The 15,516-nt window shown below is 33.2% G+C and overlaps 1 protein-coding gene across 1 annotated transcript; it reads left to right on the forward strand.

The window, feature by feature from the left end:
* The first annotated feature begins 2,936 nt into the window (after positions 1-2,936).
* On the forward strand, positions 2,937-15,007 carry LOC111713420 (beta-1,3-galactosyltransferase 5). The gene is made up of 10 exons (XM_023488268.1): positions 2,937-3,744; positions 4,399-4,481; positions 6,722-6,767; positions 6,984-7,106; positions 7,965-8,010; positions 8,280-8,453; positions 11,858-12,082; positions 12,408-12,445; positions 13,030-13,128; positions 14,784-15,007. The coding sequence occupies exons 1-10, from the start codon at positions 3,731-3,733 to the stop codon at positions 14,875-14,877; spliced, it is 942 nt and encodes a 313-aa protein (XP_023344036.1). The 5' UTR covers positions 2,937-3,730; the 3' UTR covers positions 14,878-15,007.
* Positions 15,008-15,516: the final 509 nt, after the last annotated feature.

Here is a 15,516-nt window from a genome sequence, read left to right on the forward strand (position 1 = left end):
TAAAGTGGAAAAACTAAGTAAGTAGCTCTATGTATTGTGGTGACTAGCAATTAATAAGCTTAAAAGGACTATAGTTGTAATTTCAAGTGACCTTCCATTTATAGAAGAGAATGCCCGAACCATAACAGCACTACTGAAACCTATATTTGATCAAAAATAAGGAATAAAAGGACTTAAAGTGTTTAGTTTATTTCTGATAATTCCTTCATTGCTTCGATGCACAAATTACTGTTGAAGAAAAACCATAATTGAAAATAACCAGTTTTAAAAAGAGAGAGAGATTAATAACCAATACATGCTTAATCAGACAATGGTTTTCAGAGTAACGTTCTCAATCGAAAATGCTACTCCTAACAGTCTCTTTTAGGTTTCCGTTGTATGTTGGTGGACGACATTTTTCAACGTATATATACATACATATATACATGTGTGTATATAATACTCCATCTTCTACATGAAGAACTTGACTCTATGGTTCCCATAATATCTTCTTAAATAATAATTTTGTGTTTTAAAATAAAGTATAAAACTGACACTACAGTTTCTATGTGGCAAGAAACAAAGAGATACAAGCGAATACCTAAAACCAAGTTTTCAGAAAAATAAAAGTGTTTTGATATCTTAGCTCACAAACAACAACTCTTAAGATCAGAATTAACCAAAATAATCAAAAATTTACTCTTTGTAAATTTAAAAGATTTGGAATTTGGGGTAAAACCAGATACCATTCGAAGATCTATAATCTCAAGTGAAAATAAGATAAAACTGTAAGATCTGATCTGTAATCTGGTGTAAAAAAAAAACAGTAAGATATGTTTTCTGAGGTAAAAATAAGACAAAACTGTAAAATATGTTATCTGAAGTAAAAATAAGATAAAACTGTAAGGTATGTAATCTGAAGTAAAAATAAGATAAAACTATTAGATCTGTAATCTGAAGTAAAAATAAGTAAAACTGTTAGATCTGCAATCTGAAGTAAAAATAAGATAAAACTGTAAGATATGTAATCTGAAGTAAAAATAAGATAAAACAGTAAGATATATGTAATATGAAGTAAAAATAAAACAAAACTGTAAGATATGTAATCTGAAGTAAAAATAAGATAAAACTGTTAGATCTGTAATCTGAAGTAAAAATAAGATAAAACAGTTAGATCTGGACTCTGAAGTAAAAATAAGATAAAACTATTAGATCTGTAATCTGAAGTAAAAATAAGATAAAACAGTTAGATCTGTAATCTGAAGTAAAAATAAGATAAAACAGTAAGATATGTTATCTGAGGTAAAAATAAAACAAAACTGTAAGATTTGTAATCTGAAGTAACAATAAGATAAAAATGTTAGATCTGGACTCTGAAGTAAAAAAAAGAAAAAAAAAGAATAGTTTATATCAATAAAAGATTGGATTATAAGGCCAAGGCTATTTTTTGTAAATACATTTATTGTGTATTACATAGATTGTATTAATAATAATAAATGAATTGATTTGATTTGATATTCCTAATAATAATTCTGATCCTAGATAGGCCTCCGACACACAGTTCCAGGGTATTTAAATAGGACAAAGACGGAGAACCATAATTTCTGATCTGATAAACTTGACATCTCCTGGTTCACCGCAGGGTTGGAGAATAATGGATTTTCTTCAAGGTTTCAACTAATGATCCTGTAAAAAGTTAGATTTCCCCGGAGGAAGGGGGAGGGGGGAGGGGGGAAAGAGAATTTACGTTCTTTTCTTCTCAGAACGAAATATATTTTTCGGTAGAAAGTCATCCTTTAGTGGGTATATGTAGTATTAAATATCTACCATAGATCAAATAACTTAGCGTATTTTGTACTGCAAATTGTTGGATGAATATAAACAAACTGAACTGCAGTGCAATTGATGTTTTTCTTATTTCTCCGTAAATCAAGCTAGGACAAGATATGGTTTCTTGCTACCAAGTATACCTCGTATACCTGAGGAAGATATGGTTTTTTTGTCTCTCGGAATAACTTGCATACTTATGGAGGGGGGGGGGGAGTGTAGGGGTTATTTGTCCACATGTTGCTTGGGTATAGAGATGGTTTCGTGTTTCTCCGTATACCTCGTTCACTTGAGGGTAGAGTTTAAGGGAGAGAGGGGTCTTGTTCCTCCGAAATATATTCCTCGTTGAACTAAGATGAGAGATGGTTTCTTATTTCTCCGTATACTCGTCTACCTGCGGAAAATAGAGGGTTCTTGTTTCTCCATAATAAAAACCTCGTCAAGATAAGATGAGAGATGGTTTCTTATTTCTCCTTATACTTGTCTACCTGGGATGAGAAATATGACCTTGAACCTGGAGAATACGCGGTCCAATATACGCGCTCAGTACTACGCGCACAGCTGATCAGTTCAGGATAAAACAGAAAGTGAAAACTAACAAACCTTACATTTCTATAAGAAATGAACGTCTCATTTGTTTGTGATTAAAACATTGCCTTTAATTTTCTAATGAGTCGAGTGATCAGGTTTGCCTGTTTGTAAAGTTAACCTCTTAGTTTGATACTTGTCTTTCTGTTACGATAAAAACTTGAAATCTCCCGAAAATTCGGTTATAAAGATATACTGGACCATAAGCCTATAGTTGCAACTACAGGGTGCCCAGACATTTATACTGGACCATAAGCCTATGGTTGCAACTACAGGGTGCCTCAAAAAGCACGACAGTAAAAAGACGACTTAAATATCGTCTTTGATCTTTTCCTGGTGTAGTCTCCTTGGATAAACCAATATATGAGTTCCTGGTGAAGTCTCATTGGATAAACCTATATATGAGTTCCTGGTGTAGTTTCCTTGGGTAAACCTATATATGAGTTCCTGTTGAAGTCTCCTTGGATAAACCTATATATGAGTTCCTGGTGTAGTCTCCTTGGGTAAACCTATAAATGAGTTCCTGGTGAAGTCTCCTTAGATAAAGTAATAAATCTATTCCTGGAGAAGTCTCCTTAGATAAACTAATAAATGTATTCCTGGTGTAATTACCTTGGATATGACCATAATTGTAAAAGTAAAATATATTTACTGGGCCATAACTGGGTGTTTTAATATAGGGCAGAAGCCCAAGGAAGTTCCGAGCGCATGCCGCGTTTAATTACAAGATAGAGAGAGAACCTATTCAAGTTGTGGTGCTCGGCCCACTAGCCTGTCCCAGCCGCGGTCCTCAGTCCCAAAGCCTGTCTTAGCCGCAGCGCTCGGCCCTGAAAGTATCTTAACCAACCCTTACCCTAAAATATACTAATCTCTATCTTTCTTGTAACTCAACGCGGCAAGTGCACGTTACTTCCTTGGGCAACTACCTTTAGCCTGACTTTGATGATAGTTTATGTTTAACATTGTTTCAACATTACGCTTAACTATAAGCTTTTCACGACGTTTTCTATTACAGCTTGAATTTGATGATGCTTTTAGAAAACATATAGACATTTTCTAATAGTTTATTTTAAAGATGGTAATTTTAGCTGAAATTTGATGATAATTATGATAACACGTTAGTAAACATTTATCCTAAAAATGTCTCCATATTTATGTGTTCTTTCCCAGCCAATTACAATATTTCAGAATAAACATTAGAAAAATATTTTAGATACGATGGTTGCCTTGAATATGGAAACCAACAGCCATGAGCTGAGGGGTTGAGCGAGATTAAAGAAAGTCTGCTCTATTCATCTCTCTGGTGTAAAGAGAACTACTAAGCTAAAAATTCAATATGCGGAACTTGAGGAATTTGTATTAAATTTTCTATAACCATAAAACTAGGAAAACCAGGCATTAACTTTACAGCTTCTATAATCCTGCAGTCTTTCCCGTACTTCAGCTGCTTCCTGTCTTTCCAGTCAGCTTCCTTCCTACTTTTTACAGATTTTTAGGGGCTTTAGATCATTTCATTCTGAGAAGGGAAAATGAGAGAGGTTTGGTATTTACTTTCAGTTATAGGGGGCCTCAACAGTATTTTTTCTTATTCAGGCGTTTTAGCTGCTCCTTTATCATTTTAGAGGATTTTTTAGCTGCTTTCGTTCTTTTTTTATGGAATTTCATCTGCCTTTTTAGTATTTTCGGAGATTTTTAAGCTGCTTTCTTTTTCGCTGCTTTTTCTTCACGCACAATCCATGTCAAGCCCCTTCCTTCTATTTTTTAAGCTACTTAACTATCTTGTTGCTTCTTTTATGCCCAACGCAGGATGTTTCTGTTAAGAAATCATAAGAAATGTAAACTTGGTTATCCCCGCTTTTAACAATATCCGGCTGATTGTTGGTATCTCTTTGTGAATTTACTTTTCTAATCATTGATATGTTTTTAATTAAATCTTATTTATTGGCTGATTGTCATGAATATTTGGTTTATCATAAAAATATGTTTAAAATACAAACTATGAAGAATACCCAGAGCAGTGAAGGTACCTGGAGGTATTCTTGGTCTTATCATCCTTTACTGGATACTCTACAGGGATACTAAACCAGGGATACAGGATATAGGATACAGGATAAAGAATACAGAATACAGGACACAGGACACAGGATACAGTACACAGGACACAGGATACTGTACACAGGATACAGGATACAGGATACAGGACACAGGATACAAGACACAGGACACAGGACACAGGATACAGTACACAGGATACAGGATACAGGATACAGGACACAGGATACAGGACAAAGGACACAGGACACAGGATACAGTACACAGTATACAGGACACAGAATACAGGACACAGGATACAGGACACAGGATACAGGACACAGGATACAGGACACAGGATACAGGACACAGGATACAGGGTACAGGACACAGGATACAGGACACAGGATACAGGATACAGGACACAGGACACAGGATACAGGATACAGGACACAGAATACAGGACACAGGATACAGGACACAGGATACAGGACACAGGATACAGGACACAGGATACAGGATACAGGACACAGGATACAGGACACAGGACACAGGATACAGGACACAGGATTGTATATTTTTAATAATAAAAATGTAGAATAAGATTTGTTTACAAGAGACAAAATATAAAAAAGAATAAACCTGAGTAAGTTTTACTTAAAAAGCAAAAAATATAAAGGATAAATCAACAATTCTTCCTTGTTCTGAGATCTTTCTTTTATCTAAAGAATAAAGAGGATTTGATGCTAAAACTCAATCAAAGATTTTCTATTTCTCCCTCTTCACTGAATATATTAAGGTTTTACAGGAGCTCTAAAATGAATAAATCTGCGAGGAGGCCTAGATCCAACATTATATATTTTATATTAAATGATAATGGGGGAGGGAGTAAAAAAAGGAGTAAAAGAAGAAGGGAATAGATGGACTCGACGTAAATGGATTGAGGAGGAGAGAGTGAAGTTATCGTATAATTATCTAATATGGGAACAGGACTGATGAAACTGAAAAGAAAGACTGAATATTAAGAGTTAGAATTACAAAAATTGAACCCGAAGGGTCGAGAAGGAAAAGTTAAGAAAACTGAGAATAAGGGGATTAAGATAAGGAATTTTGATTTGAGGAATGTTAAGGTCTGCTGTGTTTCCAAATAATTACGACATGTTTAGTGTAGCAGAATGGAATGAGCGAATGATGGAAATTATGGGAATAAGCGGAATGATGGGAATGATGGGAATGAGCGGAATGAGAGGAATGATGGGAATGAGCGGAATGATGGGAATGAGTGGAATGATGGAATGAGCGGAATGATGGAAATAAGCGGAATGATGGGAATAAGCGGAATGATGGGAATGAGAGGATGATGGGAATAATTGGAATGATGGAAATGAGCGGAATGATGGGAATAAGCGGAATGAAGGGAATGAGCGGAATGATGGGAATAAGCGGAATGATGGGAATAAGCGATGAGCGGAATGAGTTTAAGAGACTAAATCCAAGTAAAACTAACTACAAAGAATTACATCTTGTCTGTTTCGACATATCTTTCATCATATATGTTGATGTATAAATCAAAATCCGTTAAAAAAGAACATACAAGACTTCGTATACATAAATATTTCGAATATATAGACCAACAAAATATCGCAGAAATGGAAAAAGGAACAATTTTCATTTAACGAGTGAAAAAAAAATTTCGCTGACTTTTAACTTTCACTACACTTAAGAAGCCTCAAAAACTCAAATAACTTGTTTAAAAAAACGAATAGAAAACTCCGTTCAACAAGAGGACCTGCGCCCGCAATTTAAAAAATTCGGGGAAATACGGCTCGGATCTAGCTGTCGTTGGACCTTATATTTACGGCTTGAGCTTTCGGCTCCAAGCTGCATCTTATTTTCCACCGACTTGAATTAAAAAAACAGGTTTAATATTTTATTTGGCTGATTTTCATGGTGCATTCCCAGTTCTTATGAGAACAAGACCCAACATTGAGCAGCTTATTCTCCACTAAAACCAACCAATGTCGGTTTTATTTTCATTGGGCCTAACTCCTTAATTCGAGCCGAAGATCTTGCAGCTGCCAATCACGTGACACAAGCTGTCGTTAGAGTTGGGTCGAAGATTGGGTCTTAAAGTCGGGTTTAAGGAATTACGACTCGAGCCGAAACTTTTAAATCGCAGGCTCTGTACAACAAATAATACTGTGCTACATACACTGTACATAATATCTTTAATAAAATATACTGTACTACATACACTGTACATAATATCGTACATAATATCTAATATCCTGATTAGATGAAAGCAAAACAACGATCTTCGATGTTGCATCAACAAATTTTAGGTAATTTTAGGTCAACATTGTTTAATCCTGAAAGGAATTGAGTTTTTTAATCCCTATATCTCTGCAACCTGATGGTGTAAACTTTTGATATTTCAAATTTAGATTACAGAACTCCTAGGTTGAAATATCTAAGGTCTACGACATTGGGCTGCAAATTAAGATATAATGAGTAAAAAATCAGAGTTTGTGGCAAAGACTCAATTTCTATATATATAGATACCCGCACTCCTATCCTTACCTAACCCAACCTGGAGCTGGATTGTGTGGGACAGATAAGGTTGAAGTTCTCATCATGGTTTCTTCAGCCCTAAAACACACTGAACGAAGGAGAGCTATCAGGTTTAGAAAAACAGTTCTATTTACTGATTAATTCTGTGTATACATTGAACTTGATATCCTGGAGATATATACAGTTCCTAGTCTGAAATAATATTATAAATACAGATAAACAGGGTTATAAAAACAATTATAGTTCTAAATTTATTTTAGATAATTAATTTTACTTCCAACCCTGTTCTAAAGGATCCATATTTTAAATTGAGATAAACAGAGCTACAGGGTTACCCAGAAAGGATGAGACTGTATAAGACGACCATAAGCTCTTAAATATGAGGATCGCCGGGTTTATTTATGTATTCTGGCTTAGATATAGTAACCTAATGGCATATTTGATGATTTGGCAAAGAAATAAATAAGTTTTAAGTTGCAGGGAATCGAGAATTTAAGGAAACAGAGAGTATAAATTTCGTACAATCCTCTCTGAAGTCTCATCCTTTGTGGCTAACCCTGTATAAAAATCGTGTAAACTCTAAATTATCTTTATCTCAGCAAAGACAATTGAGATATCCATGCTTTTCTATCTGTATATTAATCATTTTCATTTCAGGGTTTTCTGTAAAAGTTACTATAAGATAATAGTTTAAAGGGTACCGTTGTGGATGGGGACATTTTACTTTATAAATTGGTGATTTATAAAGTTTAAAAATAAAATGTCTTAAAACCCTCTCTTTAAGCTTTAAGTGCAGAAATGTAAACAAAACAATTTATTTAATCATTTTCCTACCAGAAAGCTGCAGTACACATTTTGGACCCCGGTATATCATTAAATCATATATAATATTCTTTTTACAAAAAAAAACTAAATTGTTTTGAAAACCAAATATTAACCAATCCTAATATTATCAACTGATTTTTTAGGGAAACATGGGGAGCTTCCTCAAATCTTATTCCTCATAATATTAAGGTTGGTTAGCATTTAAATTAAAGAAAATGAGTGTTTGTCGAAAAATCCCTAGATCTTTGCAACCCGATGTAGCAGACCTTTGACATTTCCCACTGAGAATTCTACTAAATCGAATTGTCTAGGTTAAAAATATCAAAGGTTTACACGATCAGACTGCAAATATATTGGGATGAGAAAATTGAAGTTTTTGGCAAAAACTTTTTTTCTTTTCGCAGATTTTTAACTAAACATGCCGATTCGCAGATTTCACAGGATATTTTCACTTTCAGATATTTTTCATGCTTGGAACCACACAGGAGTTGAACCCAACCCTGGAGTCAGATCTTTTAAAGGAGTCTCTAGAGTTCTCCGATATAGTCAGAGAACAGTTTATTGACTCCTACTCAAACCTGACTCTAAAATCAATTGGAGGAATTAAATGGACAAGACAATTCTGTTCTCAGGCAGGTTCTTAATTTGTATAGGTAACAGTTACTTATTATTTGTATAGATAACAGTTACTTATTATTTGTATAGATAACAGTTACTTATTATTTGTATAGATAACAGTTACTTATTATTTTCATAGGTAACAGATACTTATTATTTGTATAGGTAACAGTTACTTATTATTTGTATTGGTAACAGTTACTTATTATTAGAAATGTAAAAGAACCAGAATCTTTCTTATCATAGACATATATACAGTGAGAACCATAAAACCGTGGAATATGAAGACGACATTAAAGCAATACTAAAGTGAATTGGATATTGTAACAAAGCAAATAGTTTCACGAGTGACTAAGATAGTGTATTCAGTAAGTTGGTTCTATTTACACTGCACGTTTTTTTTTTGAAATTCCACGTGCAACTTCGGGCACTTCATCTAAAATTCTAATTAAATAGGAAGCGTGGGTAAACAACGGGAATAACTATGACTATGAATAATAATAAAAACCAGGGCGTATAGCAGGAGATGTTTAAGGAAATAATCCCTTCATCTGCATTTAAATAAACGGAACAGCCATTTCACTTCATCGTTATTGATAGCGGTACATTTATTGAATATGATATATTTAAGAATTTTTTTATATTTCAAACTAAATTATAACGGTATTGGGATCCATTTCTTCATTTTATTCTTCTGTCTATTATTTCAATGATACCATTACGTTTTCTAATATCCTATACAGAACTATACATTACTAGTTCTAATATCCTATATAGAACTATACAGCACTATAGTTCTAATATCCTATATAGAACTATACAGCACTATAGTTCTAATATCCTATTTAAACCTATACAGCAAGTTCTAATATCCTATATTGAACTATACAGCACTAGTTGTAATATCCTATACAGAACTATACATCACTAGTTCTAATATCCTATATAGAACTAAACAGCACATATAGGACTATACAGCACTAGTTCTAATATCCTATATAGAGCTATACAGAACTATAGTTCTAATATCCTATATAGAACTATACAGCACTATAGTTCTAATATCCTATATAGAACTATAAAGCACTATAGTTCTAATATCATATATAGAACTATACAGCACTATAGTTATAATATCCTATATAGAACTATACAGCACTAGTTCTAATATCCTATATAGAACTATTCAGCACTAGATCTAATATCCTATATAGAACTATACAGCACTAGAAAAGAATGTTGAAGAAGAATTCTTCCTCAACATTTCCCTAACATCAAATATTTGTTTTACTAAATTTATATTTTTAACTTTCAGAAAATATCTACTTATAAACTTTTCAAACATTTTTTCGCTGGAATTTACGAAATTACATTGCTGCTAAACATATATCTCAGATTCAAAAATAACGAAATTTACCAAGTAATGAGAAAAGTACAGCACAAAATAGGTTTATCAATAGAGTATTTATTTTCCAAAAAAATGTTCTTTCAAACTTTTGTTGGAGGATTTTCTTTTCAGCTCTTAACACAGAAGCAAAACTTTATTTATAAAATAAAAAGAACTTTTTGTAAAGTATAGTTTTCTTCTTTCACATTTAGAAACTTAGAAAGTATTCCACACATCTATATAATATGTTTTTGGTATGTCTGTTTGGGTGTCTGTTTGTCTGTATCCAATAAACGTCGAAACAGTTGAGCCGATCAGTTCTGAATACTGTTGCAACTCACGTGATCCCAAGGGACGGTTTACTGACGGCCGAAGTTTTTAAACAGACAGCCACAATGAAAATATGATTACGACAATATATATTCTTTTATCTCTCTTGATTGTCCTGAACCTACCAGATTATGTTTCTGATTATCCCGAACCTACCAGATTATGTTTCTGATTAACCTGAACCTACCAGATTATGTTTCTGATTATCCTGAACCTACCAGATATTGTTTCTGAAACTCAACTCGCAACTTTGCAAGGTTTAACTTTCCCCTTTATGGTTTTCAAACTCACGACTTTCAGCCTAACAAAAACTTTACATTTAACTTTATCAATTCGTACGCACCGTTAAGTGAAAAATTGAGTCTTTGCCACAAACTCTGATGTTCTAATCCCTAAAATTGCAACACCATAGGTTTTCACCATATGGTTTCACCATATGGTTTCACCATAGGTTTTCACCATAGGTTTTCACCATATGGTTTCACCATAAGATTGCAAATCGAAATATTAAGGAGTAATTTAAAGGATTTGTTTTTAATGCATAGGGTAGAGTACTGGCCCATAGGGTAGAGTACTGGCCCATAGGGTAGAGTATTGGCCCATAACTTTTAAGCTACAGATCTAAAACTACCTTCTTTAAAAAGCGCTTGAAAATTGGATTTAGAAGCACGTAGTACATCTTAATATGTTTTAAAAACAAATCTTTCTTTTTTTATGTTTCCGACTTTTTAACATTTTTTCAAACCTCCCTAGCACCCAAACTATTAAAGTTAGCTGTCTAATTTTCTTTTCAATGAGGCCTTTTCTTGGGGGGGGGGGGGCCCAATCTATATTTTTAGCCCCCCCCCCCCAGCCTTAAATGTAGATATAAGTCCTGAGTAAAGAATTCTGATTGAATTCTGCTAAAATGTGTTGCAAAGTGTAGGAAACCCTCTATAATAGAAAGGATCAACTTAATATCAGTTTTATCCAATATTCAAACAAGAATTCATAAAACCTCTAGTGTAGATGAAGGGTGATTCAATTTTTCAATCAATTATTTTTAGACTCAAACCAAACATGCAAAACTGATTCATCAGAAGCTAAGATTCAAATCTAGACCATTTTCAGTTAGATACCTTATACGTTACACCAACCACAAGAAAGGAATTGGATCTTTGATGCAAACTCTGTTATTCTACCCAAAAAGGATGAGAATTTAATGACGACCTATAAGTCAAAGAATATAACGATCTAAAGGTTTAATTTTGTCTCTCTAAATTTAGGCTTTAGATGACCCACTAAATCATCTGCAAAAGAAAGAAACAAAGGAATTGCGTGTTTGTCACAAACTCTGATTTTCTAATCTCTATATTTACAATCCGATGTCCACGAGCTCTTACATTTCAAACTATAAACTCTGTTAGATCAAATAGTTAAAGTTTAAAATATCAAAGGTTTACACAATCCGGTTCTAAATATTTAAGGATAAACAAATTTGCAGGAAACCAATATTGGAAGAAAACCGCAGATTCCGTACAGTCGTCTCTTTATCTCATCATTTATGGGTATCCCTGTATCAAAATATGAATTGATTCAACAAATCAAGGTCACCTATAAAAAGTAAATTTACAAGAAACAACTCTGTTATATTTTACATCGTTTGGAGTTGTTACTGCTTGACCTGTTTTTTTTATTTATCTTATTGTGACTTTTTTTCAGGCGAAGTTTTTTATGAAAACAGATGACGACATTTACTTGAATATTCCCATGCTCATCCGGTTCCTACGCAGCGCCGAACCAAGATCACGAGTAATTCATGGTTGCGTGAAGAACGGACCCCAGGGATCTCACCAGCCTATATCTGTATCCGGAGCAAGCTTCACTTCCGTCCATCCACCCTTCACTGCTGGAGCTGGATACATTATATCCGGAGATATTATTCAGGTTTTAGGACTAACAGCAAATAATTTCATTATTTCAAAGTTTCTAGAAGGATTTCAAAGTTTTTTTCTAGCTTAAGTGAATACCAATATGAAATATCGTAGTTGCTCTTTCGTTTAATCATAAATATTGAAAAGGAATTTAAAAATTATAACTTTTAATTTACGTAACTGATAATACTTTGTAAAGTGTTTATAACTGTTACAAAACAAAACCACCTTTAATCGACATTTCCTGGTAAAAGCTATAACGAAGACGGCAATCGTAGAGATTTTAATTGTATATCACTGTAATCACTTCGAAGCAGACATTTTGCTTTGTTTAAAAGGAACTAAGCAATGCAAGTCAAAATATCAAAATTATCAGGTGATATATTTATCAACTAATATAAAATAATATAAAATATAAAATATTTATCAAATAAAAAACTAAACAAAACTAGAAATGATAAAGAAATAAAAACCTAAAAATTTAAAAATGAGGGAAAATAATAAAAGCAAAAATAGTATTAAACTTATCTGCCGTAAAAAATAAATTGCATCTTTTTCATAGATTTAGAACTCTAAAATCTTTTCATTAATAAACCTTGTCTTAATAGTGAAATGTACAGTGAAAACCAGTAAAGTTATGAAGTTATGTCTACAACACTGCACGGTGGACTAAGCCAGTGTGGTCGGTCAAATAGGCCTAGGATTAGGCCGGGTACTGTAAAAAGTCTGAACGCGCCATGGGAGTTGTCATAGTTAGCCCTCCGACGGGACTATGCCAAGAATTGACCCCTCTGTCGTATGTTAGTCTGGTTAGGTCGACGTACTGTACCATAGGATCGGGTCAGTACACGCTGTTATCTGGCAGGCCTGTACAAACTGGGCAGGTCCTGTTTGAATTCAAATTTACTACGGCCCAGAGTGACTGAATATATTAGATAATGGATCATTTATTATTTTCAGAGTAGAGGACGCATTTCTAACTGGTCACTGTGCCTCTAGAGTAGGAGGTATTCAGAGAGTACATAATAATATATTCAGCTGTGGACAGCTTGTTAACAGGTCAATCAAATATACTAGGCGCTTCTCTTTCTCAAAGAAACTGAGTTTTTGCGCTGCACAAACACTGATTTTTAATCCCTATATGTTTGCAACCTGATGGTGTAAGCCTTTCATGTTCCAAACTATATGATCAAACAGAATTCATAGTATGAAATATCAAAGGTCTACGACATCAGGTTGCAAAGATATAATATGAGAAATCTGAGTTTGCAGCAAAAAAAAACCTAAATAAATAAAAGACATAATTACATATTTAAAAAATGTGTACAGTAACTTGAAATATCTATTTATCTATTTATTGGAAAAACAGATATTCATGTTGATTTTGATGTTGAGGTTTTGAAAGTTATTGGCCTTCTCTTTTTAACCAAGTTTCAACCGTAAAATGAAATCGATTTTACTGGGCTAACCATTTTAATTAAAAAAACCATTAAGCTTAGTTTTGAATGCACTTAAATAAGTTTTGATTAAAAACGAAAGATTATTCCGAGATTGTATTTTTTAAAAATTCATTAGATGTCTTCATTAAAGAAAAAACTTGAAATTTGGATTTCCTTACAAAAAGTTTTGTTATGCTCATGTTTATTCTATTTTTATTTCTGTTGAGAGAGTAGAGAATAGAAAGTTTAAGAGAGTAGAGAATAGAGAGTTTAAGAGAGTAGAGAATAGAGAGTTTAAGAGAGTAGAGAATAGAGAGTTTAAGAGAGTAGAGAATAGAGAGTTTAACAGAGTAGAGAATAGAGAGTAATCTTGGTTTCTAACGCAATGTAAAAACTAAAACGTGTCTATTTCTATATTTGTTTAATGTTTCTAAGATGATGGAGTATCGGGATTTACGATTTATTATTCTATTATTTTTGGTTTTATTTTCACACCGAGGATACTTATTTAACTAAACATTTAAAATGCATCACACTCCATTAGACGAAAGGAGAAGAATTAAAATTAGAATTTAATTAAAGGGGTGGAGTTTTTGCCACAAACTAAAATAAAATATCAGGTTGCAAGTACAGGGATTAGAAAATCAGAGCATATGTCAAGAACTCAATTCCTTTGACGTGGCATACATATTATATCCAGGAATAGAAGAGAGATATAACTGACACTGTTCGCCCTACCATATGATTACATGCTTTGCAGACGGGTACTTCATTTGAATAAGAAATATTTGTCCGATGTACATTTACTGCGTATACTATAACCTATTCTGAATATTTCATATACAAATGGAGTACCCGTCTGCAAAGCATGTGTAATCATATGGTAGGGGGAACCGCGTCAGTTATATCTCCCTTCTATTCCTTACTCCCTGATTATATCCATATCATATTATATTCAAAAGTTAACAACAGTCATACGCTGTACTTTAAGCAAAGGAACTGAGTTTTTGTCACAAACTTAAATGTTCTAATCCCTATTTCTTTGCAACCTGGTGGTGTAAACCTTTTATATTTTAAACTTAGAATAGTGTACAACATTGGGTTGCAGAGATATAGGGATTGGAAGATTAGATTTTGTGGCAAGAACTCAATTCCTTTTCAAATCCGGAAAATTTTTACTTGCTTTATACTTCGTTAGAAACATCTTTATTTCCATCTTAAATATAAGATATAATACATAAAATATAAAACATACAAAATATTAAATATTTTAAGGAACTGTGATATGAAGACAAGAATAACTGGGCACAAGATTACTTCAGAAAGGATGAGAATTATACAAGATGAACTTGAGAACAATATTTGCTAAGACCGGAGAGAGAAACCAACAGAATGAGATTAAATCATTCAAAATGAAGATTTAAGTTTGTCAACGCATTTTTGTTTTGCTTAAGGATAAATAAATATTTTTATTCTTTATTATTAAAAATACATTTTTTAATGTGCACCATCCATGATTGATAGAAGGGCTAGATATGATGGATGGAAGATTGCTAGAAAAATTCTGTTGATGAGGGGTTGAAGACGTTGGAAAAATACATAAATTTTTATTTATTTGAGATGAGCTGAGCTGGGAACTTTTAAATGGTGGATATCGGGATTAATGCTTAATCGAATCTTTTTCTTAATCTTCTCTCCTCTTGCTATTAATCAAGATTAATTAAGCGGTCGGGATTAAGGATATCTCATTCTAAAGTTTTCAGCTCTGGAAACTTTAGAATGTTGATGAGGGGTTGAAGACGTAATAAAAATACATAAATTTTTATATATTTGAGATGAGCTGAGCTGGGAACTTTAAATGGTGGATATCGGGATTAATGCTTAATCGAATCTTTTTCTTAATCTCTCCTCTTGCTATTAATCAAGATTAATTAAGCGGTCGGGATTAAGGATATCTCATTCTAAAGTTGTCAGCTCTGGGAACTTTAGAATGGATAACCTTTAATCC

The sequence above is a fragment of the Eurytemora carolleeae genome, unplaced genomic scaffold (assembly GCF_000591075.1).
Source record: "Eurytemora carolleeae unplaced genomic scaffold, Eaff_2.0 scaffold1406, whole genome shotgun sequence".
Lineage (NCBI taxonomy): Eukaryota > Metazoa > Arthropoda > Copepoda > Calanoida > Temoridae > Eurytemora > Eurytemora carolleeae.

Excerpts from the sequence above, each read along its gene's own strand:
- LOC111713420 (XM_023488268.1), top strand. Across the intron at positions 7,107-7,964 it reads GAACGAAGGAGAGCTATCAG|GGAAACATGGGGAGCTTCCT; the intron begins GTTTAGAAAAAC and ends CTGATTTTTTAG. Across the intron at positions 8,011-8,279 it reads TTATTCCTCATAATATTAAG|ATATTTTTCATGCTTGGAAC; the intron begins GTTGGTTAGCAT and ends TTTCACTTTCAG.